The sequence below is a fragment of the Artemia franciscana genome, chromosome 14 (assembly GCF_032884065.1).
Source record: "Artemia franciscana chromosome 14, ASM3288406v1, whole genome shotgun sequence".
Classification (NCBI taxonomy): domain Eukaryota; kingdom Metazoa; phylum Arthropoda; class Branchiopoda; order Anostraca; family Artemiidae; genus Artemia; species Artemia franciscana.
Genome location: NC_088876.1, coordinates 23830063 through 23854474, shown reverse-complemented (window position 1 = coordinate 23854474; position 24412 = coordinate 23830063). Strand labels below are relative to the sequence as shown.

Below are 24412 nucleotides of genomic sequence, written 5' to 3'. Positions count from 1 at the left end.
TCAATATTAACGTACCTTATCTCCTTCCTGGGTGCAGGTCTGTTTATAATTAAATAAAAAAAAGTTTTTTTTTAACTGAAAGTAAGGAGCGACATTAAACCTTAAAACGAACAGAAATTATTCCGTATATGAAAGAGTCTGTCCCCTCCTCAACACCCTGCTCTTTATGCTAAAGTTTTTTTTATTGTTTTAAAAAGTAGAACCGTGACAAAGAGTCAGACTTTAGCGTAAAGAGCGGGGCGCTGAGGAGGGAATATCCCCTTTCATATACGGAACAATTACTGTTCGTTTTAAGTTTTAATGTCGCTTCTCACTTTCAGTTAAAACATTTTTGTATTTAATTTCTAATTTTTTTCTTTTAATATTGCTGGAAAATCCAGCCCATCCTTCATGGAAATTCTCTTCCCCTATGATAAATCCCTCCATGGAAAGATCCTTCCATGTAACCCTCTTCTATCGACCCGATCCCCACCAGGCGAAATCTCCCCTGAAAACGTCTGCATACTTCCCAATAACCGATACTATATGCAAACAATGGACTAAGTTCATAACTTGCAGCCCTTCCCCCGGGGACTGTGGGGAATCAAGTCGTCCTCAAAGACATAGTTATTAGACTTTTCGACTAGGCTGAACAAAATGATCATCCCAAATTTTGATCCGGTGATAATGGGAAAAATGAACGTGGGAGGAGGCCTAGTTGCCCTCAGATATTTTGGTCAATTAAAAAAAGGCACTAGAACTTTCAATTTCCGTTAGAATGAGCCCAATCACAAAATTTTAGGAATACTGGGTCGATATGATCACCCCTAGGAAAAAAAGAAAACAAAGAAAACAATTAAACACGCATCCGTGGTCTTTCTTCTGGCAAAAAAAAATACAAAATTCCACATTTTTGCAGATAGGAGCTTGAAACCTCTACAGTAGGGTTTTCTTATACGCTGAATTTGGTGGCGTGATTTTCATTAAGATTTTTTTACTTTCAAAAATAAGACAAATTTTCTCAGGCTCGTGACTTTTGATGGGTAAAACTAAACTTGATGAAACTTAAATATTGAAAATCAGCATTAAATGCCATTCCTTTGATGTATCTATTGGTACCAAAATTTCGTTTTTTAGAATTTTGGTTACTATTGAGCCGGGTGGCTCCTTACTGCAGTTCGTTATCACGAACTGTTTGATTTGGCGTCCTGTTTGAGGGATTTCAGGCTCAAATTCAAAATTCTCAATAATGTGTATTCATGTTTACAAATAATTGGTGTATTGCATCTACATATTAGTTATTAATACATTTTGATATCATATCACTTTTTGAAAATGTTTCTCACTAAACAGCTTCTTTAGAAGCGAGTTTTCAAACTTTCGGTTGAAATGGGCCGTAGCTTACTCTTTACTAAGTTGCAGATGTTGCCGCTAACATGAAATATAACAAGTGAAAAGGAACAAAAATAGTTCTTATGCTGTTAGATTCAATTAAGCTCATTTTTTCTTATAAATTTTCTTAGGAAGTTCATTGCCAACTCCCCTATCCTTGAGTATCTACACCCATGATTCCCAACGTGGGGTGCAGGCATCACTTGCACCAGCTGACTGAAAATATTTTTCATGTGAAATACGTCATATTCATATGCATTTAAAGAGCAACCAAGATACATGATAGTATTACAATAATGTCATCCATTGTATAAAACCTGTTTTATACAAACGACATCTTTCATTAGCATAAAATATGCCTAGAGGACAACCTGAAAAAAAATTAGTTAGTTAGTGGCCTATTAAACTTCATTCAGGTGAATACGCGTAAAATTTTGATTAAATAAAATTAAATATCACGAGGGGACTCTGAGATTTTAGAAATACTTATGTGGGGTACGGCCTGGATTCGGCTGGGAACCACTCATCTACACTCTAAAAAAATCAACATAATTTTTCTTTTCAGTTTTTGGTGATTAGTCAGAGTTACGACGAAGTTAAGCCACATGTTGTTCAACTTTTGAAAGAATTGGACGAAGTGAAGATGAAGGAATAAAAAAGCAAATACATTTAAAAGTTGGAAAGCAGACTTCAAATGCAATTTATGAGCAAGCAGTGGGTTGCCTCCTTAGTCATGTACAGTGTATCAGTATTTTATTAACTGTGTTGTATTTTTGTTTTCATAAGTAAAAAGTTAAAAAATAAGGTAAAAAGAGGTCAACTAAAAAGAGACAGTCTAATCTGTCTTTCTGAAAATACTTTTTCGTAGCCAATTCAATTAACTAATAGTTTGAAGGCTTAACCTTGAAGAATTTTAATAACATCCATGTTAATCCATAGCTCAGATTTATGGCAGTGTTTGTCTTTCACTACAGCAACCAGGAAAGTTTCACGTTTTAGAGTTCCACGTTTTAGAGTAAAAACGGTAGTTTATTTTCAATTTCAACTTCTAGGGTAAACTGCAAATTCTGGTCATAAGTATTAAGATGATCTAAGAAGCCCCGAAGTTCAACTTCCCCATAATTCCAAAGTGAAATTAAGTCATCCATATAGCGACCCCAATAGACGTGTTTTAAAAAATGGGAATTTAATGTCCAATTTTTCAAGGATCTCGACATAAATATTTTCCCGTACCCCGGATAAAGGTGTTCCCATGGGTAACCCATTTTTTTGCTGATAAAAAGAATCACGAAACTGAAAAATACACAGAAAACTTAATACACATTTTAACTAGAATCATTAAAATTTCACAATCAATTCGATTAAGTGATAATACTATCTAATCTCCGCAAAGACAAAAGAAATTCCCTCGTTGTCATGGATACGACAGGCTATGACAGCAAAATTCTTTCACATTTGAATGACACAACTACATATTAAACAATAACACATGATCCCACTGATCAGTTTGTTAATAATAATATAAATGAATTAAAGTATCTAAAACAGAATGCAGACTAAAAAGACATTCCCGTAAAATCGAAGATCTGTCACAATTTGAGGCTACTGATAAGCCGTCAAAGATTATCTATCTTCCGTATATCCCAAAAATCAAAACAAAATTAACAAATGTTCGCACAAAAAATAATCTGTATGTAGATTTTACTAATAATTTTTAAATTATTAATTTCTTAAATTCCGGTAAAGATAAAACCCCAGTTACTCGCCAAAGAGGGGTCTATCAAATACCTTGCGACTGTGGAAATTATTATGTTGGTAGTATCCATCAGAGTTTAGAAAAACGGTTACAACAGCATAAAAAGACATAAACAAGGCATTAATTTCAAACCATTCTAATAAGTCCTTTGATTCTGCTTTAGGTTGGCATATATTTAATAATCCCTCCCACATGATACTTTTTGAAAAATCTTCACTCATTAGTAATGATTTAGGGATAAAACAAGTGGTCCGGGAATCAATCGAAATTAGTCTCAAAATAAATAAAAATATTTTTCTGAATAGGGACTTGGGGGAGTACACTCTAAATTCTTTATACTCAAATTTAATTAAAAATGATCGAACAAAATATTTTACTAAACCAATTTATAATATTATTGAACCAGTTACAAAAAGACCATTGAGGCAGGCTGCCAAAAACGCAAGGTTAGCTTTGAAAACTTCCATTTAATCATTTTGTTCTGTTTTTGTTTGAATGAATTTACTATCTCACTTTATTCTTTTTATCTGTCCTGGTTGAATTTCGTTGAAGTAAGGATGCTAAACTGAATTCCAGGATTTTCATATTTTTTTAAGACATGTATGGCTGTGTAAGTTTCCACTTAATCAATCTAAAGAATCCGATTCCATTTTTAGTTAAGCAACCGGTAAGTTAAGCTTACCCTTGGTAAGCTTACCCTTGGTAAGTTAAGCAACCGTGCAAGTTACTTTTCTTACTTATTTTATTACAGAAGGATTTTTCTGATAAAGTACCAAGAAGAATGAAACTGAAATACAAATAAAATCAGTTTGGATTGGTTAAGTTGAAAAATAAACAACCAAATATATCTTAAAGAATTAAGGATAATTGGGAATTCAGTTTTCAATGAAAAAGAAGACAATACGCAGTGTTTTTGGTAGAGACGTTGTATAATTCCAGTCAATAGGGGGGGGGGGGGACGCTGCATGTGATCTCGTAAAATTATTATATTAGGCATTCCTTCCTTTGAAGACCAAATACATCCAAATAGGAAAATATTTTGTAATATTCAGAATAAATATAATGACTGTCTCAGGCGAAATATTTCTCAACCTTAGCTTTGAGGGGGCACGTGTCCATGAACTCCAATTTTATAACTATGCTATAGTAAACAAAAATTCTTCCATCGCAGATTCCAACAGGGTATGATACTATCACCATTTATGAAATGTCTATTTTGCGTATTTTGATTTTGGGCATCTGTATTGCATAATTAGCCTCAGGTTTGTAATCAGCAAGAATTTTTGGTCAAATTACCTTGTACAATACTTGGAAGAAGAAATAACAATTTACGGTCAGGAAAGTTAAAAGACTTAGCCCCTTCATTCGTGCAGTTTGAAAATATATTCCGTTTAAGATTGCATGGGACGCCAATCTTGATAGGTCTAAGAAAATTCACCGGATTTTACAGGTTACACTTACGATTTTTACCAGCTCTTGGCTTTAAAAAAATAATTAACAACTTCTTCAGTGCAAAATTTCGACATAACTTGATTTCAGTTCAGTCCAAGAGAACCCAGACATTATATTAATATGGCACGTAGAGACACGGTCGAAGTTTGAAAACGACAGGTGTACTTTCTCAGCTCATAAAAGAAAACAAAAATATATGTCATTCTCTCAAAGAAAAAGACATACGGCTAATTCTTTAATCGCTCAACTTGAAACTTGGCTTTCTGTGGGACAGGTGGGGTCTTGTCACAAGAAAACTACACTTCGAAAAACGAAAGAAAAAATAATAATACAGTTTAGATGGCGTTCAGCTGTACGAAAGAAAGACATCTTTTTTTTTAGGATATTAATTAGCCAAAGCGCATGTGCGAAGACAAACATAGAAGAATATAAAACTGTAGTTCATACACTTTTAAGAGGATTTCAGGAAAACATTCGGTCCCCTTGCCCCAATCACAAGATCATACGTCCTATTAGCTCCTTCCTCAACAAAAAAAAAACTTCCTGAAAGTTTCAACTCATACCAGAGCAACATAATAGTCAGAGCTGTTGATAAAAAGCTTTATGAATAACATGACATGGGGTTTTCCTTGCTTTTAACGTCACACTTGTGTTTTAGAAGAGGAAAATTAGAATGACAAGAAATTTGTGTGAAGAGCTTGTACCAACACCGATTATAAAATATCTTGTCAGATTCCTGCTACAGATTCAAAACCTTTAAGCTTAAATCTTTTCTAATTTTAAAAATTATGCCTTAACTCTTGACTCTGATTGGTCAAAAATTATGCTTGACGTTAGAACAATGTTCAACTCAAGAAATTACAAACAACGTACATAATTGGCACCGTAGTCGTGGGTAATAATGATTTTATCGACAAAGTGTAACAATACTGGGCCCCGGGCATGAATCTTCAGCCCTTTGCTATGATGGGATACCAACTGACTCTGATTGTAAATTTAGGTTACTCTGGTGACGAACTGGCTTCAGATACCAGTTGTACAACCTCACACAATTTACTAGGTGCTAGGTATATAAATCCAATACATTTTAATATGGAAAATAGCCCCACCCCCGTGGTAAATTCGCACCCTGAAAATTCCTCGATAACTAAAAACGACTGAAAAATAAACAATGGGTGAAATTTTAAAAGAGACGAAACCAATTGACCCCGAACATTTTATTTGATTGGTTTATGCACGTCAGTTTGGAGAAAAATGAAAAATACTATGTTTTGAAAAACTCTGGCTCAGACGTTTCATTAACCCGCCCTAACTACTGATTTTCATTTCCACTTATTTTTAGCTCCCAAAAGAAAAATTGTACTCTTTAGAATCGCTAATGCCCTGTCAATTTGATTTATTGTTTCGAATGTCAAAGGAAGTTATTTTTCAGTAATAACCTGGCTGTTTGTTTTATGTCAATGTGATAAAGATATAATCTAGAGCCAACATAGCAGTGAAATAACAGAAAGGCCCAAGGGAATCACCCTCCCGCCTTTTGAGCCCTTGGAAATATTACATTTTTTTTGTTAATATAACAGCTATTTTTTGAAAGTTTTCAAAAATATATAATTTCTAATATTTACTTAATATATACTATTTATAATATTTCAATATTTACACCGAAACGGTTCAATACCCCCCCCCCCTTGATTCATTCCTGGCTACACTACCACCGTTTAATGAGAGGGGAGTAGCAAGGAAAAAGGACATGGGGGAGGTAGTTGCCCTCTGATCACTCTTGACTCCGAAGAAGGCCGCTAAAACTACCAATTTTCAATCAAATGATTCCCCTCCAAAGTGCACTATCTACAGTGCCTACTTTCGTTCAGCAAAATCTTAAAAAAGGTAGTAATAATGAAAAGATTAGGAAATTTCGAGCAAATCTGCTTAAATGACGACAATTTTGGAAAAAACAAAAAAAAACGGCTTGGTTCCAAGCTGTATCTAAACGCCTTATTTCAGAATTGAACTGGATTAAAGTCAAAAGACCAGATTTTGGCTCTGTGTATGAGTTCCCTGCGGACGGCCGCTTAGTGGTATAGTATTTCACCTTAGACAACAAATTGACTTTGAAAAGTACTATTTAACTTACAAAGGTATTTTATATGCTCTAACTTACATGTTATCAGAGGCAACTTTATAGCGTTGCCTATAGTAAAGGCCATAAGACTTCAATGTTTCATTCTTTATTTATTTATTATTCTTTTTCCAGAGGCAATTCACACCGAAGAAATGGCCGTATAAACCTCGGAGGTGACACATTCGATTGAAAATCGAAAGTTCTAGTGTCTTTTTTAAGAGTCAAAACGGACCGAAGGTCAACTAGCCCCCCCCCCCCCGCCCTTTTTAATTCAAATGCATCGGATAATAATTTTGAGATAGACATTAGGTTAAAATAGTTCAAAGGTCAGAAAACAAAAATTCCGGTGTCGACACAACACGGGGGCAGGCGTTGTAACTTATGTCCTGAGGGAAAATGGTTCTTATGGAAGGGATGCACATATAAATTCAGAGCGGGCTAATTTGATTGGAAATTAAAAGTTCTAGTTCATTTTTTAAGAGTCAAAATGATCGGAGGCCAGCTATCCCCCTCCAAGTCATTTTTTCCAAATGCATCAGATAAAAATTTTGAGAGAGCCATTTTGTTAAAAATAATTCGAAGTTCAGATAACAAAAACTCCAGTGTCGACAAAAACCCCAATGGCCCGGGTGCATGCGTTGTAAGTTATGCCCTGGGGGAATATATGGTACTTATTGAAGGATTACTCGTATAAAATTCAGAGAGGTCTCATTTTCCTGGAAAGTGAAAGTTCACTTTTTAAGAGTAAAAAAGATCGGAGGGCAACTAGCCCCCCTACGCCTTTTTTCCCCAATTGCATCAGATAAAAATTTTGAGATAGCCCTTTTGTTAAAAATAGTTAAAAAGTCAGATTACAGAAACTCTGGTGTCTATAAAACCATCCGGGGCCCGTGAAAGGCCTTTTAAGTTATGCTCTGGGGGCATAAATGGTTCTTATAAAAGGGATGCTCATATATACTTCAGAGAGGGCTCATTCGATTAGTAATTGAAATTTCTTGTTCACTTTTAAATTTCAAAAAAGATCTGACGGCAACTAGCCCCCCCCTCCTACGACCTTCTTCCCCAAACTCATCTGATAAAAATTGTGAAATAGCAATTATTTTGAAAATAGTTCAAACATTAGACAACAAAAAATCTGGGGTCAATACACCCCCCCAGAGCCTTTTGTCAAAAGTGATCGTTGGGTATCAGTCCCCCCTCCACATACACACCCTCTTTCCCCCAAATGCATCCGATCAAAAATTGATACAGTCAGTGTTTTAACCACGATCAGATAACAAAACTACGGGGTTAACATATCCTCCAGGATTTCGGGGGAAGGATTTTAACTTATGCCCCGGGGGGAATATTAAGTTTTTTATGGAAGAGGTTGTCGCATAAACTTCGGAGGGGGCTCAAATGATTAGAAATTGAAGGTTCTAATTCCGTTTTTAAGAATCAAAAGTGATCCGATGGTACACCCCCAACCCTCTTTTCCTTAAATACGTCCGACCAAATTTTTTATATAGCCATTTTTTTAAAATAGACTAAAGATCATATAACAAAAACTCCAGGGATAGCACAGCCCCCCCCCCCCAGAACCCGAAGGCAAGTGTTGTAAAGCCCCAGGCGCATATAAAATTTTTACGGAAGGGATTAATTTTTTAAATGAAAGTAAGGAGCGACATTAAAACTTAAAACGAACAGAAATTACTCCGTATATGAAAAGGGGCTTTTCCTTCTCAACGCCCCGCTCTTTACGGTAAAATTTGACTCTTTCTCTTAACTCTAAATTTTAAGACAGTAAAAAACTTCAGCGTAAAGAGCGGGGCGTTGAGAAGGAAAAGCCCCTTTCATATACGGAGTAATTTCTGGTCGTTTTAAGTTTTAATGTCGCTCCTTACTTTCATTTAAAAAATTTGTTTTGTTTATTTAATTTCTGAACGTTTTTGTATCAATGCATGTTTTGATTTTGGCTCTCCGCAGAGGAATAATTAAAACGAAATTCGTATATTTATTTTTTTTGGCTAAATGGCTTTCTCATTATTTTGATCGAATGATTTTGAGAAAGAAAGAGCGGGGGAGGAAGCCTAGTTGCCCTCCGATTTCCGGTTAATTAAAAAGGCAACTAGAACTTTTAATTTTTTGCGAATCTTTTTATATGTAAAAGATATATGTAACTCATAAATTAGCTTACGTAAAGAACTTATGTATTCTCACGTTTTTATTACATATATGAGGGGGTTCACCCCCTCGTCAGTACCTGGCTTTTTACACTAAAGCTTAAATTTTGTCCCAATTCATTAAGAATGACCCCTGAATCACAAAAGCCGCAGAATAAATAGTTGAAATTACTAAAAATACTTTAGCGTAAAGAGCGAGGTATTAGAAGGAGGTGAGCCCCTCATATGGGTAATAATTTCTGTTCGTTTTAAGTTTTAATGCTGCTGCTTACTTCCACTTTTTCATATTTATTTTTTCATTGTTTTTTTTTTTTTTAAGTAATGCTAGTAAATCCCGCGCTCCCTTCATGGAAATTTTCTTCCCCCATGAGAAATTCCTCGATGGAAAGTTCCCCCAGCATATCCGCCTCTTCTCAACCCCTGCCTCCAACCAAAAAATCCTCCTGAAAACGCCTGTACACTTACCAATAACCATTAGGCCTACTATATGTAAGCACTGGTCAAAGTTTTGAACTTGTAACCCCTCCCACGGGGACTGTGGCGGAGTAAGTCGTCCCCAAAGAAATAGTTTTAAGGTTTTTTGAGTACGCTGAATAAAATGGCTATCTCAGAATTTTGATCCGTTGACTTTGGGAAAATGATTAGCGTGGGAGGGGGCCTAGGTGCCCCCCAATTTTTTCGGTCACTTAAAAAGGGCACTAGAACTTTTCATTTCCGTTAGAATGAGCCCTCTCGCATTATTCTAGGACAACTGGGTCGATACAATCACCCCTGGAAAAAAAAACAAACAAAAAAACAAATAAACACGCATCCGTGATCTGCCTTCTGGCAAAAAATACAAAATTCCACATCTTTGCAGATAGGAGCTTGAAACTTCTACAGTAGGGTTCTCTGATATGCTGAATCTAATGGTGTGATTTTCGTTAAGATTCTATGACTTTTAGGGGGTGTTTCCCCCTATTGTCCAAAATAACGCAAATTTCCTCAGGCTCGTAACTTTTGATGGGTAAAACTAAACTTGATGAAACTTATATATTTAAAATCAGCATTAAAATGCGATTCTTTTGATGTAGTTATTGGTACCAAAATTCCATTTTTTAGAGTTTTGGTTACTACTGAGCCGGGTCGCTTCCTTACTACAGTTCGTTACCACGAACTGTTTGATTAAGAGGCGTTTTGAGCAAATAAAGGTTTACTTACTAATTTAGACTTACTAATAACAAACTGGATTCCATTATTGAAGGCAAACAGCGATTTAACTTATGTCATTTGATTTCAGAATTCACATTATTAAGAGTCTTAACTTTTTAAGTTCTTTTTACCAGAAACTCATTTCAAAACCTGGCAAAGCGTCATAACGACTGACAAAGTTGGCGAGTGGAATTTTCATGAAGTAGTTAATTTAGGTCGGAAGCTCTGATAACAAATATATGGATCAGCTGCGTCAATTTACAGTAAATTAGGGGGGACGAGGTGTATCCAGGGAATGAGAAATTCAGAGATTTGATCCCCCCACCGAAATTTGTGTCCCAGTTGTAAAAACGTAACAAAATGAATATAAACTATTTTTTTTTATGTGTTTTAAAGTTTTTCTGTACCCCCGAAAAATTCTGTTTTACCCCCCCCCCCACAAAATAAAAAAAATCTTGGATACAGCCTTGGTGGGGGTGTTAAATGTATTTTTGAATAGGTAAGGGGAACAAGTTTTTCATTTTTTCCATTCTTTCAGTGAAAATACCTAAAAATGTATATTCAGTGAAACCTCCCCAAAAAATGTTTTCAAATTTGGAGAAGGGGGGAATCCTAGGGGGAACAGGTCCCCTACTCCTGCTAATTGATGTTGCATGGATAGTTCCGGACAATCTATTGAACATTTTTATGGAGAAAGCGGAGTGGTTATTTCAAGGTAAACCAAATACATCAAAATAGAGAACTTGGAAATCATTGAGGATAAAAAATTTTTTTAGAAGATTTAAGGGGAATTTACTCAAAGCACCTTGCCGAGCTTTCGCATAAGCATGAGTAAAAAAAAAGGTTCTGAAGGGTATGTATTACATAGGCTCATATCAAAGGGACTGAACTATAGATGTAGAGGTGATTCGGACATAAAGATGAAAATGGAGACGGGTCTGGGGGAAAATCTTTTACAGTGTCACATACATTGCAAAACCCTCTAATATCTTGGCAATCCCTTGAGGACAGGACGTTCAGAAGAATGTTCAAGTTAGCTGAATATGCTTCTGAACGTACTTGAATCAAGTAAGTACACAACCGCAATTAGCAAAAACCTATGTAGGCTGGTAGTATCTTTTTAAAGATATTTGATTGACTACATACTGTCTTTTTTCTGTAGAACATTCTTTCGCACAGCTGCTATATGTTTCTTTTTCTAGGAATTCGTACTTGTTAATCCACCCTGTCTACCCTTGGCTATTCTATGACTAACAATATGTTGGGCAGGGGCACCGCTAGAAAAGCTCCAAGGAAGGTTAGGGGAGGCAAATGTACCAGGAGCTTGGTTTTACCAAGATTTAAATGGGACAATTTCCAATTTTTCTATCCAAATTTTCCAAATTTCCTATTGCTTTATTAATGTCTTCTGGTTTCCCACCTCCATTCCTTGTAGAAACACGTTTATTTGAGAAAGACCCAAGATGTTTAAACTCTTGAAACTTGACATGTTTCAAGAAGGGGAAGTACCATCGAAGATGAAATAACAATTTAGAGGACCTGTGAGATTTTTTGGTGTCTGAAAAATCACATAACTAAATTGAAAACACACCTAGCACATAGGCAAAGCCGTGTCCAGGGGAAGGTTTTAGTGAGCTTCAACCCCACCCCTCAAGAAAAATTTCTGAGTGGTAGGAACGTAACAAAATTAAAAACTTTTTTGTATGCTGACGAATGATCTGCATTGCGCAGATACCGATCTCCTGATTCACTGCCATCGGCCGGGAGTGCAATGCGTGGTTGGGGGCAAATCATCCGACGCTTCCAGTGGTTTTCCCAAGATTTCTTAAGGCACCCATTTAGAGCTGGGTTGACTGGCTGAGATTACAGAGTCACACATTGACCCACGTTTCAAACCGAATAACCAGCGACATCAGGACTCGAACCTCTGTTCTAAGGATTTCAAATTTGTCTCGGCTAGGACGATAACAGAATGGCACATAAACAAATTTTAATACGTTTAATTAAGTTTCTTGGACACACCCCGAACAAAAATCCTGGATACACATTTGCTCACCAACATACGCACAATCAGTTGGATCAGTCGGCTTTCATTTATCATTGCTTGTCAACTAAGATTGAATAATTCTTAAAGGGAGAATAATCACGGCAAGTCTATCGGAGCATACGTCACTCCACTAATGGTTCCTTTGAGAACATCCTAGTGAGCGGTTTATGACAGAAGTGAGCCTAGTGAGCGGTTATGACAGCCTAGTGAAAGGCTGTCATAAAGGGTTAAAGCTCTGCAGAGGTTCTGCAGATTTGCGTGGAGGTTAATTCATGACTAGGTTCAAATTATGCTCCCATTTATGTCGGTGAGTTAAAACATATGTGATTGATTGGTCTCTCTGTCATTTGACATGATGTATAGACAACAGAGGAACTGTTCCCATGGCAACACTTTATCCTAACCAAAAAAACGTCTTAGAAAAGGGAAAAGAAATATTAGTCTCTAAAAATAAGTAAATGACCGGACTCATCATAATTGGCAAGATAAACTAGAACATGTAGTAGGTTCATGTCGGAACCATTGAGTAAAATTTGTGTGGTGCAACTTTGAAGACAGGACTGTGTTTGAATGTGTTTTTTTGTCTACTCAATGTTGAAGGTAGCTATTAAGCCAAATTGAATTAACAATGGGACCAAAACGCCATTAAGCCGTAAATAGAAATATTTAACACAGTACTAATACAATAATACACAAAAGTGAAGAGCAAAAACAGATATAGTAAATTCTAGAAAAATTAGGAGACATCAGAGGAAATTTCATTGTGTTTTTTAAATGATTGTTTTTTAAATGATGATAAATAAATGAATTTTTTTTTCATTGTGTTTTTTAAATTTTTACAGAAAATAGATATGTTTCAAAATCTGATGGGAACGAGGAAAATCTAAGGGGCCATTGTTATCTCCCCCCAGGGTTTTCCTTAACATATAGTAAAAAAAACTTTCTCAAAGGAGGTCATATTGGTATTTTAGATAGAAATCAGCTTATTAATCAATTTGTATATGTAAATTGTTAATTCAATGTTACATTGTCTTATCTTAAATCTATTACTTTTACGAGATGATAAATTAACTACGAGTTGCTTTATGCAAAAAGCCAGACAATAATAGCGCAAGAGGTAGTAACATTTCTTGTAGCATTAATTATTTAATTAGCATAATTCAGCTCAATTGATCAGGAGAAATGAGTATCTAGCTATTGCATTTGTTATTTAAATATATAATTTTCAGAGTAAGTAAATATAATTGGAATAATCTATGGTATCAGACATGGTATTTCGGCAGTATTAATTCAAAAGGTGTTACAGGTCAAAGGGTTTAAGTGATTGCCATCTAACTCGGGATTCGTTTGATTCGGTCCCTATAAGGTATTATATAAAATATTTTGTATTTTACTTGACTATGATGTGGCTAAAATAAGTGGTTCATTTTTGCCCAACTATATTTCGGTTTAATACAGTGGGTTGAAAATACCTTTCAAGCACTTCGTAGTAAGTAAGGAGCGGCTCAACCCAACAGTAACCAAAATTAAAAATAGAGAATTTTGATAACAATAGATACATCAAAAGAATGGGCTTTTATGCTGATTCCAAACATATAAAATTTATTAGCTTTAATGTAACTCATCGAAAGCTACTGGCATGAGAAAATTTACCGGAGTTTCAAAAAAGAGAGAAACACCTTTAAAATGTCCTGTGATTTTATTGTAAATCACACTACCCGATTTAGCATACCAGAAAATCCTAGTTAAAAGGTTTCAAGCTCAAATCTACAAAAACGTGGAATTTTAATTTTGTATTTTTTTTTCCCAGAAGAGAGGTAACACATGCATGTTTAATAATTATTGTTTTTCTCAGGGGTGATCATAACGAACAAATAGGTCTAGAAGATCTGAAGAGGGCTCACTTGAACGGAAATCAAACGTTCTAGTACTATGTGAACAACAATATATGAACAATTTGTCCATTGTTCATATATAGTGGGTCTATTTGCCATTGCGAAACATACGGAAATTTTTGGAGACGAACATCGTACGGGAGGGATGATTTTTTGTGTGGGGAAAATTTGCGGATTAAATTTTGCATAAATTTTGCTGGTAGGGTTTGAAAAACGCTCAGAAACTAAAAAAACAAACAAAAACGAACCATTTTTCTACTGAAAGCAAGGAGCAGCATTAAAAAGTTAAACAAATAGAAATTGTTCCGTATATGAGGGATTCTACCCATTCCTCAACCCTCGCTTTTTACACTAAAATTGGAATTTTTGTCCCAATTCCTTAATAAAGATTGTCCAAACACATGGGTGATTGAATTTGAATGAGAAGTATTTTTAAAGAACTTCACAACTTTAGGTTAAAGATCAAGTGTTGAAGAAGGGGCAGCCTCCCCTCATGTACGGAACAGTTTCTGTTCGTTTTAAGCTTTAGTATTGGCCATTACTTTCAGTTAAATTTTTTTTTTATTTGACACAAATTTCCCGATAATGCCTTTCGAAGTGCCGTAGCTGACTTGTGCTCGAGTCATCTTGAGTGGCCAGTCATCGCTGTTTATTCAGTTTTGAGTGGGGATTAGTGATGTCACTGCGTAAGCACAGGCAGAGTCGACCCAGCTCTAAGCGGGTGCATGGAGAAATCTTGGGAAGGTCAAAATGAAGGCTGTGCTAAAGCACAGGATGGCTGACTTCCAACCCCAAATCGTTCTTCCTGGCTGAAAGACCGTTAAACGGAGATCAGCACCACCGGAATGGACTTTAAAGTCCAGTACCGTATTCTTTGCCTTTTTTTATTGTATGGTTGCTTATGCTCGTTCCAGGATGATATCGCTCATTATTTTTCTTTATTAATCCTTTTCAGAATATAATTTATAAAATTTAGTATAAATCCTCTTTTTTTGACGTTCTTTTTTTCTAATTGTAGGAATATTTATATATTTTTTGTATAAGAACGGAAATGTTGGATTTTAATAGAAATTTTACACCAAATTCGAATGTACAATCGGATTTCTGATTGCTCTCAGTCCTGCCCAATCAAACAGTTCGTGGTAACGAACTGTAGTAAGGAGCGACCCGGCTCAATAGTAACCAAAAGTCTAAAAAATGGAATTTTGGTACCAATAGCTACATTAAAAGAATCACATTTTAATGCTGATTTTAAATATATAAGTTCCATCAAGTTTAGTCTTACCCATCAAAAGTTACTAGCCTGAGAAAATTTGAGTTATTTTAGAAAATAGGGGAAAACACCCCCTAAAAGTCATAGAATCTTAACGAAAATCACACCATCAGATTCAGCGTATCAGAGAACTCTACTGTAGAAGTTTCAAGCTCCTATCTTCAAAAATGTGGAATTTTATATTTTTTGCCAGAAGGCAGATCACGGATGCGTGTTTATTTGTTTTTCTTTGTTTTTTTTTTCCCAGGGGTGATCGTATCGACCCAGTTGTCCTAGAATGTTGCGAGAGGGCTCATTCTAACGGAAATGAAAAGTTCTAGTTCCCTTTTTAATTGACCAAAAAAATTGGAGGGCACCTAGGCCCTCTCCCACGCTAATTATTTTCCCAAAGTCAACGGATCAAAATTCTGAGATAGCCATTTTATTCAGCATAGTCGAAAAACCTTATAACTATGTCTTTGGGGACGAGTTACTCCCCTTCAGTCCCCGTGGGAGGGGTTACAAGTTCAAAACTTTGACCAGTGCTTACGTATAGTAATGGTTATTGGGAAGTGTACAGGCGTTTTCAGGAGGATTTTTTGGTTGGAGGCAGGGGTTGAGAAGAGGGGAATATGCTGGGGGAACTTTCCATCGAGGAATTTCTCATAGGGGAAGAAAATTTCCATGAAGGGAGCGCAGGATTTACTAGCATTACTTAAAAAAAAACAATGAAAAAGTTTTTTTCAGCTGGAAGTAAGCAGCAGCATTAAAACTTAAAACGAACAGAAATTATTACCCATATGAGGGGCTCACCTCCTCCTAATACCTCGCTCTTTACGCCGAAGTATTTTTAGTAATTTCAACTATTTATTCTGCGGCTTTTGTGATTCAGGGGTCATTCTTAATGAATTGGGACAAAATTTAAGCTTTAGTTCAAAGAGCGAGGTACTGACGAGGGGGCGAACCCCCTCATATATGTAATAAAAACATAAGAATACAAAAGTTCTTTACGTAAGCTAATTTATAAGTTACGTATATCTTTTACTTATAAAAAGATTCGTAAAAAATTAAAAGTTCTAGTTGCCTTTTTAATTAACCGAAAATCGGAGGGCAACTAGGCTTCCTCCCCCGCTCTTTTTTTCTCAAAACCATTCGATCAAAATTATGAGAAAGCCATTTAGCCAAAAAAAAAAAAAAAATATACAAATTTTGTTTTAATTATTCCTCTGCGGAGAGCCAAAATCAAAACATGCATTGAATCAAAAACGTTCAGAAATTAAATAAAAAAAACAAGTTTTTTAATTGAAAATAAGTAGCGACATTAAAACTTAAAACGAACAGAAATTACTCCGTATATGAAAGGGGCTTTTCCTTCTCAACGCCCCGCTCTTTACGATAAAGTTTTTTACTGTTTTAAAATGTAGAGTTAAGAGAAAGAGCCAAACTTTAGCGTAAAGAGCGGGGCGTTGAGAAGGAAAAGCCCCTTTCATATACGGAGTAATTTCTGTTCGTTTTAAGTTTTAATATCGCTCTTTACTTTCATTTAAAAAACTTGTTTTTTTTATTTAATAATCTTATTGCACAATCCTTTCGCACCACCCGAGAGTTTTATTTTTCAATAAAACAATCAAACAAAAGACTAATATCAGAATATACAAATAAGAATTACTTATTACGACGTAGAAAATAAAAATAAGAATTACAGTGAAATAAAATCCCTGAACTGACGAGCTTTTAACAATCAATATGATTACATATAAAATATTCAGTTCAATTTTAATAGTGAGTGAAAATGGTAATTGCAGCTTCATTGAAACTGAAAACTTCACAACAAAGTTAACAAAGTTCTGGATTATGATTAAATTTGAAAAAAAAAGTTTGGATACGCTATAACGTGAGAAAAGTACAAATTAAGCCATATCATGGTCCAAGTTCATAGTGAACCGAGTTTGCAACGAATAAAAGAGCGAAAACTTCAGCAATTGGAAATTAAAATGAATAATAAAGTCAAACGCAAAATTAACAGTCACCCTAAATAAGGGTTAGGCGTGCCCCTCCCAACAGCTAAATCAACCCTAAATGCTAGTTTTGTTTGCACTGTACTGAAACTTTAGTATATTTAGGACATTATTTTTTAGAATATAAAAGAAAACAAAATACTAATCATTTTCAGTAGAAAATAAAAGGGAAAGTCGTCAGTAGCTTTTAATTTAATTTTATTTAAAAAAAAACTAAATTCAATTTCATTAGATTCTTCTGATAGCTAAATGAAATTTGTAATCTTCAAGAGGCAATATTGAGGCAATTTGTTGAGATTTCAATAAAAATTGAAACGTGTCCCTAAGAGAGTTTAAGAGGAGGGGGAGGCAGCCTAATTTTTATTTATTGTAACTTATATATTATGTGCTTCATATTTCACTTTGTAATCCCCTTTAATTTCTAGTCGTTTTAAACTCGACTAGCCGAATAGTTAGCATGCTAGACTTGAAAACCTTTGTCCCTGAGGATAGGGGTTCGAGCTCGTCATTTGGATTGGAACGGGGATCAGTTGTGTCACTGTGTAAGCTCAAACAGAGTCGACCAAGCTCCAGTTGGTTGCCAGGAGAAATTTTGGGAAGGTTAACAGGAAGGGTGTGAGAAAGCTCGGGATAGCTGGGCCTGAACCCCCAATTGATCTTCCTGGCTGAGAGACCATGAACGGAGATAAGTATCACGAGCAGGACTGTAAGGTCCAGTGCCGTACTCTTTACTTTTTTTTTATTGCATTGCTGTTTCTACTCGGTTCAGGATGAAACCGCTCCTTATTTTTCTTTAGAGAACCATTTTGGACAAAATTTATACAATCACTTATTTTGCCGCTTTCCTTGTTGACGTTCATTTGTTTTCTTCTAATTGTAGGAACATTTGCATATTTTTTGTACAACAACCGAAATGGCGGGTTGTAATAGAAACTTTACACAAAATTCGAATGTACAATCGGATTTTTGATCACTCTTAGTCGTGTGCAATCACCTTAGTGCTCAGTCTTTTGCGCTATCTCCGGATTTAGTTGGTTTTTTTTTCAATAAAACAAGGAAACCACAGACTAATACTAGAATATAAGCATAAATATTTTTGTGTAATAGAATCTGATTTTGCTTGTTTGTTTTTCCCATGGGCAAACGTTTTGAACTAGTGATTCTAGAATATCGGGTGAAGTCAAATTTAAAAGTGCAGAAATTGTTCCCTATATGAGGAGACCCTTTCCTCAACCCTTCTCTTTAAGCAAAAATTTGATGACTTTGTCACAATTCCGTAAGAAAGATTGTTCAAACACAGGGGTGGTTAAATCGGAATGAGAAGTATTTTAAAGAACTTTATAAATTTAGCTTAAAGACCGAGGTCTGAAGATGAGGCAGTCCCTCCTCATATGCGGAATAATTTTTGTTCTTTTTAAAGCTTTAATGCTGCTCCTTACTTTCAGTTACAGTTTTTTTTCATTTAATTCGACAAAAATGTGCCCCACAATGCCTTGAAAATTACCGTAGCTGACTCCTGCTCGAGTCATCTGGACAGACCAATCAACAAAAGGTTCGTACCACGAAACAAGTACAAGTAAATAGCTCTAATCTTGTTTTCATGCCTATGTATCTGCTTGTGCGCCGCAATGTGACGCATATCGAGTCATCTTACGTGTCTATGAATCAATTCGGCTTCAAGTCAATTAAAGCACTTGTCTCTTTTCAGTCGATATCATGACCGTATCGACTGAATTGGTCGACTGAATTGGTCGACCGTATCGACTGAATTGGTCGACCGTATCGACTGAATGGTTGATACCAAGACACCGTATCATGGGGGGATGGCTAGAGGTTTTGAACCCCTCCTCCTAGCGAAAAAAATTGGCTCATAAAATAAATTTCTATAAAAATTAAACAGATTTTTGATGCGTTTTTAAAGCTTTTTGTAACACCCCCCCTACGAAAAAAATGGCGTCCCAAAAAAGATCCTGGATGCGGCTCTGATTAATACATAGACTCCAAAATTTTTCAGAGGAAAACGTATATTTATATATTAATTAATCTATGGCTATGACAAACGAGGACGAAATATAATAAATGAATAATACAATTAAATTGCCGAGAAGGCAAGGGTAATATTAGCCCTTGGCTGATATTATCCTCTCTCTCTTGGCTACTTTGTTATTCATTTATAATTTTTTATTGATTTATTATACTTTTTCATTGTTTATCATGCGTCATGTATAGCAAGTGTGGTATTAGAATGTATTTGAATCTACGGTTAAGATTCAATCCAGTAAGCCAAATGAATCAATTGAAGAGGGAGAAGGATTCGTCCCCCCTAAAACACGTTTTCGGATGCTTGCTATATGCTCTGTGTTTTTCAGGTACTAATCTCCTGATTCTTTATATTCTGTTGGGAGTACTACTCGCGGTTGTGCCTCACTGATTTAGAAAAAGGCGTGACCCCTCCCCCTTACATTGCAGTGAATTGACACCACTATTTTAAACACATCTTAATAGAGTTGTATATTCTAAGCAATTTTAGTATAGAAGCAATACTCAGTTACAGAAACCATTGTATGAATTAAGATAGGACTCTACTATTCGTAATAATTTTCGTTCGTTTTTTTAATGCTGCTCCTTACTTTCAGTTGAAAAAACTTTTTCATATTTATCTTTTCATCGTTTTTTGAATAGTATTAGAAAATCCTGCGCCCCCATCATAGAAATTCTCTCCTCCCATGATAAATTCCTCCATGTAAAGATACTCCCATGTAACCCCCTCCCTATCCAAGAAAAAAAATCCCCTGAAAACGTCTGTACACTTCCCAATATCCATTACTATGCATAAACACTGGTCAAAGTTTGTAACTTGTAGCCCCTCCCCCGGAACTGTGAGGGAGTAAGTCGTCCCCCAAAGACATAGTTATTAGGTTTTTCGACTATGCTGAACAAAATGGCTATCTCAGAATTTTGGCCCGCTGACTTCAAGAAAAAATGAGCGTGGGAGGGGGTCTAGGTCCCTTCCAATATTTTTGGTCACTTAAAATGGGCACTAGAACTTTTAATTTCCGTTATAATGAGCCCTTTCGCAACAATCTAAGGCCACTGGGTCGATACGATCACCCCTGGGGAAAAGAAAAAAAAACAAATAAACACGCACCCGTGATCGGTCTTCTGGCAAAAAATAAGAAATTTTGTTCCAACTCATTAAGAATGACCCCTGAATCACAAAAGCCGTAGAATAAATAGTTGAAATTACTAAAAATACTTTAGCATAAAGAGAGAGGTATTTAGGAGGAGAAGAACCCCTCATATGCGTAATAATCTCTGTTCGTTTTAAGTTTTAATGCTACTCCTTACTTTCAATTGAAAAAACTTTTTCATGTTTAGTTTTTCATTTTTTTTATAGTAATGCTAGAAAATCCTGCGCCCTTTTCATTGAAGTTCTCTTCTCCCATGACATATTCCTCCAAGGAAAGATCCTCCCAGTAGCCCCTTCCCCTCAACCCTCCCCAAACCAAAAATCCCCCCTGAAAACGTATGTACACTTCCCGATAACCATTACTCTATGTAAACACAGGTCAAAGTTTGTAACTTGCAGCTCCTCCCCTGGGGGCTGTGGGGGAGGAAGAAAGCAGCCCCAAACACATAGTTATTATGGTTTTCAACTATGTGGAACAAAATGGCTATCTCAAAATTTTGACCCGTTGACTTTGGGGAAAAATGAGCGTTGGAGGGGGTCAATTTTTTTGGTCACTTAAAAAGGGCACTATAACTTTTCAATTCCGTTAGAATGAGCCCTCTTGCGACATTCTATGCCCACTTGGTCGATACGAGACCCTTGGGGAAAAGAGAAAAAAAACAAAAAACACGCACCCGTGATCTGGCTTCTGGTAAAAAATACGAAATTCCGCATTTTTTTAGATATGAGCTTGATTTTTGCCATAGGATTCTCTGATACGCTGAATACGATGGTGTGATTTTCGTTAAGATTCTATGAATTTTAGGGAGTGTTCCCCCTATTTTCCAAAATAGGGCAAATTTTCTCAGGCTCGTAACTTTTGATGACAAAGACTAAATTTGATGAAACTTATATATTGAAAATCAGCATGAAAAATCAAATTCTTTTGATGTATCTTTTAGCATAAAAGATCTGTTTTTTAGAGTTTCGTTAACTATTGAGCCGGGTCGCTCCTTACTACAGTTCGTTACCACGAACTGTTTGATTATGACCACCTTAATAACGTAGATATTAGGCTACATCTTCTGCAGATCATGTAATCAAACAGTTCGTGGTAACGAACTGTAGTAAGGAGCGACCCGGCTCAATAGTAACCAAAACTCTAAAAAATTGAATTTTGATATCAATAGCTACATCAAAAGAATCGCATTTTAATGCTGATTTTAAATATATAAGTTTCATCAAGATTAGTATTACCCATCAAAAGTTACGAGCCTGAGAAAATTTGCCTTATTTAGGAAAATAGGGAGAAACATCCCCTAAAAGTCGTAGGATCTTAACGAAAATGACACCATCAGATTCAGGGTATCAGAGAACCATACTGTAGAAGTTTCAAGCTCCTATCTACAAAAATGTGGAATTTTGTATTTTTTGCCAGAAGACAAATCATGGGTGCGTGTTTATTTGTTTGTTTTTTTTGTTTTTTTTTTCCCCAGGGGTCATCGTATCGACCAAGTGGTCCTATAATGTCGCAAGAGGAATCATTCTAACGGAAATGAAAAGTTCTAGTGCCCTTTTTAAGTGACCAAAAAAATTGGAGGGCATCTAGGCCCCCTCCCACGCTCATTTTTTTCCCAAAGTCAACGGATCAAAATTTTGAGATAGCCATTTTGTTCAGCATAGTCGAAAACCATAATAACTATGTCTTTGGGGATGACTTACTCCCCCACAATCCCTGGGGGAGGGGCTGCAAATTACAAACTTTGACCATTGTTTGCATATAGTAATGGTTATTGGGAAGTGTACAGACGTTTTCAGGGGGATTTTATTTTGTTTGGGGGTGGGGCTGAGGAGAGGGGGCTATGTTGGAGGATCTTTCCTTGGAGGAATCTGTCATAGGGAAAGAAAAATTCAATGACAAGGGCGCAGGATTCTCTAGCATTACTATAAGAAAACAATGAAAAATAAACATGAAAACGTTTTTTCAAATGAAAGGAAGAAGTAGCATTGAAACTTAAAACGAACAGAGATTATTACGCATATGAGGGGTTCTAAAAAAACTTTAGCATAAAGAGCGAGGTATTTAGGAGGAGATAAATACCTTGCTCTTTATGCTAAAGTATTTTTAGTAATTTCAACTAGTTATTCTAGGCCTTTCTGATTCAGGGGTCATTCTTAAAGAATTGGGACAAAACTTACGATTTAGTGTAAAGAGCGAGGTATTAACGAGGGTACAAACCCCCTCGTATACATAATAAAAATATAAGGTTATGAAAGTTTGTTACGTAAGTTAATTCTTAAGTTACGTATATTTTTTACTAATAAAAACGTTCGTTAAAAATTAAAAGTTCTAGTTGCCTTTTTAAGTAACCGAAAAATTGGAGGGCAACTAGGCCTCCTTCTCCACCCCTTATTTCTCAAAATCGTCTGATCAAAACTAAGAGAAAGCCATTTAGCCAAAAAAAGAATTAATATACAAATTTCATTTTAATAGTTTATGTGCGGAGAGCCAAAACCAAACATGCATTAATTCAAAAACGTTCAGAAATTAAATAAAAAAAACTAATTTTTTTAGCTGAAAGTAAGGAGCGACATTAAAACTGAAAACGAACAGAAATTACTCCGTATATGAAATGAGTTGTCCCCTCCGCAATCCCTCGCTCTTTACGCTAAAGTTTGACTCTGCCACAATTCTACTTTTTAAAACAATTTAAAGCTTTAGCGTAAAGAGCGAGAGATTGCGGAGGGGACAACTCATTTCATATACGGAGTAATTTCTGTTCGTTTTCAGTTTTAATGTCGCTCCTTACTTTCAGCTAAAAAAATTAGTTTTTTTTATTTAATCAAAGAAAAAGAGGCACAAGAACAACAGTTTTAATCGTTACACATACAGTATTATTTGTTGGTATTTAAAGCAATAATGCTGTTTTAAGATTTTTTTAAGGTTTAACGATTTTTACTATTGACAAAGACAAAATTAGATTTCGCCTATTTTGTGAAGAAAGAGTCAGGAAGTTTCTGCTTTGTTAAATCGAAGAACTGGCGTTTTGTTTGAAACAAAAGTATAACAATGTAATAAGTAATAAGAATGATTAAAACCAAAGCGTGCTTCTAACAAAGTTGGTAGCTTTTTCAAATCAAATATGTAGCTCTGTTGGAAATTCCTGGAAATTAATTTTATCCTTATCTTAATGATACTGATGTCCCCATTTATATTGAGCTATACCGATCCTGAAAACGTCTGTATACTTCCGAATAACCAATACTATGTGTAAACAATGGGCAAAGTTAATAGCTTGCAGCCCTTCCCCCCGGGACTGTGGGGGATCAAGTGGTCCTCAAAGACATAGTTATCAGATTCTTCGACCATCCTGAAAAAGATAGCCGCCTCAAAATTTTGATTCGGTGACATTGAGAAAAATGAGCGTGGGAGGGGGCCTAGTTGCCCTCCAATTTTTCGGTTACTTAAAAGGAAACTAGAACTCTTAATTTCGATTAGAATGAGTTCTGTCTTGAAATTCTAGGACCGGTGGGTCGATATTATCACCCCCTGGGGAAGAAACAACAACAATAAAACAAATAAACACGCATCCGTGATCTTTCCTCTGGAAAAAAATATAAAATTCTACATTTTTGCAGATAGGAGCTTGAAACCTCTACAGTAGGATTCTCTGTAAATCTGATGGTCTGATCTCATTAAGAATCTATGACTTTTAGGGTGTGGTTCCCCCTTTTTTGGAAAATAAGGCAAATTTATCTCCGACTCATACTTTTTGATGGGTAAGACTAAGCTTGGTGAAACTTATATACTTAAAATCAGCACTAAAATGCAATTCTTTTGATTTATATATTGGTACTAAAATTTCGTTTTTTTTTCTAGAGTTTTGGTTACTATTGAGCTGGGTCGCTCTTTCCATGAACTGTTTGAAACCATATCTTTCTTCGCATATGTTTCATGATTTTTTCATTTTTATTTG

The 24412-nt window shown here is 35.7% G+C and overlaps 2 protein-coding genes across 3 annotated transcripts in view; one reads left to right on the top strand and one right to left on the bottom strand.

Annotated features, from left to right (window-relative positions):
• Window positions 1-2183, top strand: part of LOC136035482 (normal mucosa of esophagus-specific gene 1 protein-like) — a 113760-nt gene extending 111577 nt beyond the window's left edge. For both annotated transcript variants that reach the window (XM_065717298.1, XM_065717297.1), the window contains exon 5: window positions 1937-2183. In XM_065717298.1, coding sequence (XP_065573370.1) covers window positions 1937-2026 — 90 coding nt within the window. In that variant the 3' untranslated portion in view covers window positions 2027-2183. The remainder of the gene's footprint in view (window positions 1-1936) is intronic.
• The window catches only part of LOC136035481 (RNA-binding protein Musashi homolog 1-like), a 121299-nt gene that overhangs the window by 74211 nt on the left and 22676 nt on the right, over window positions 1-24412 (bottom strand). The window lies entirely within an intron of this gene.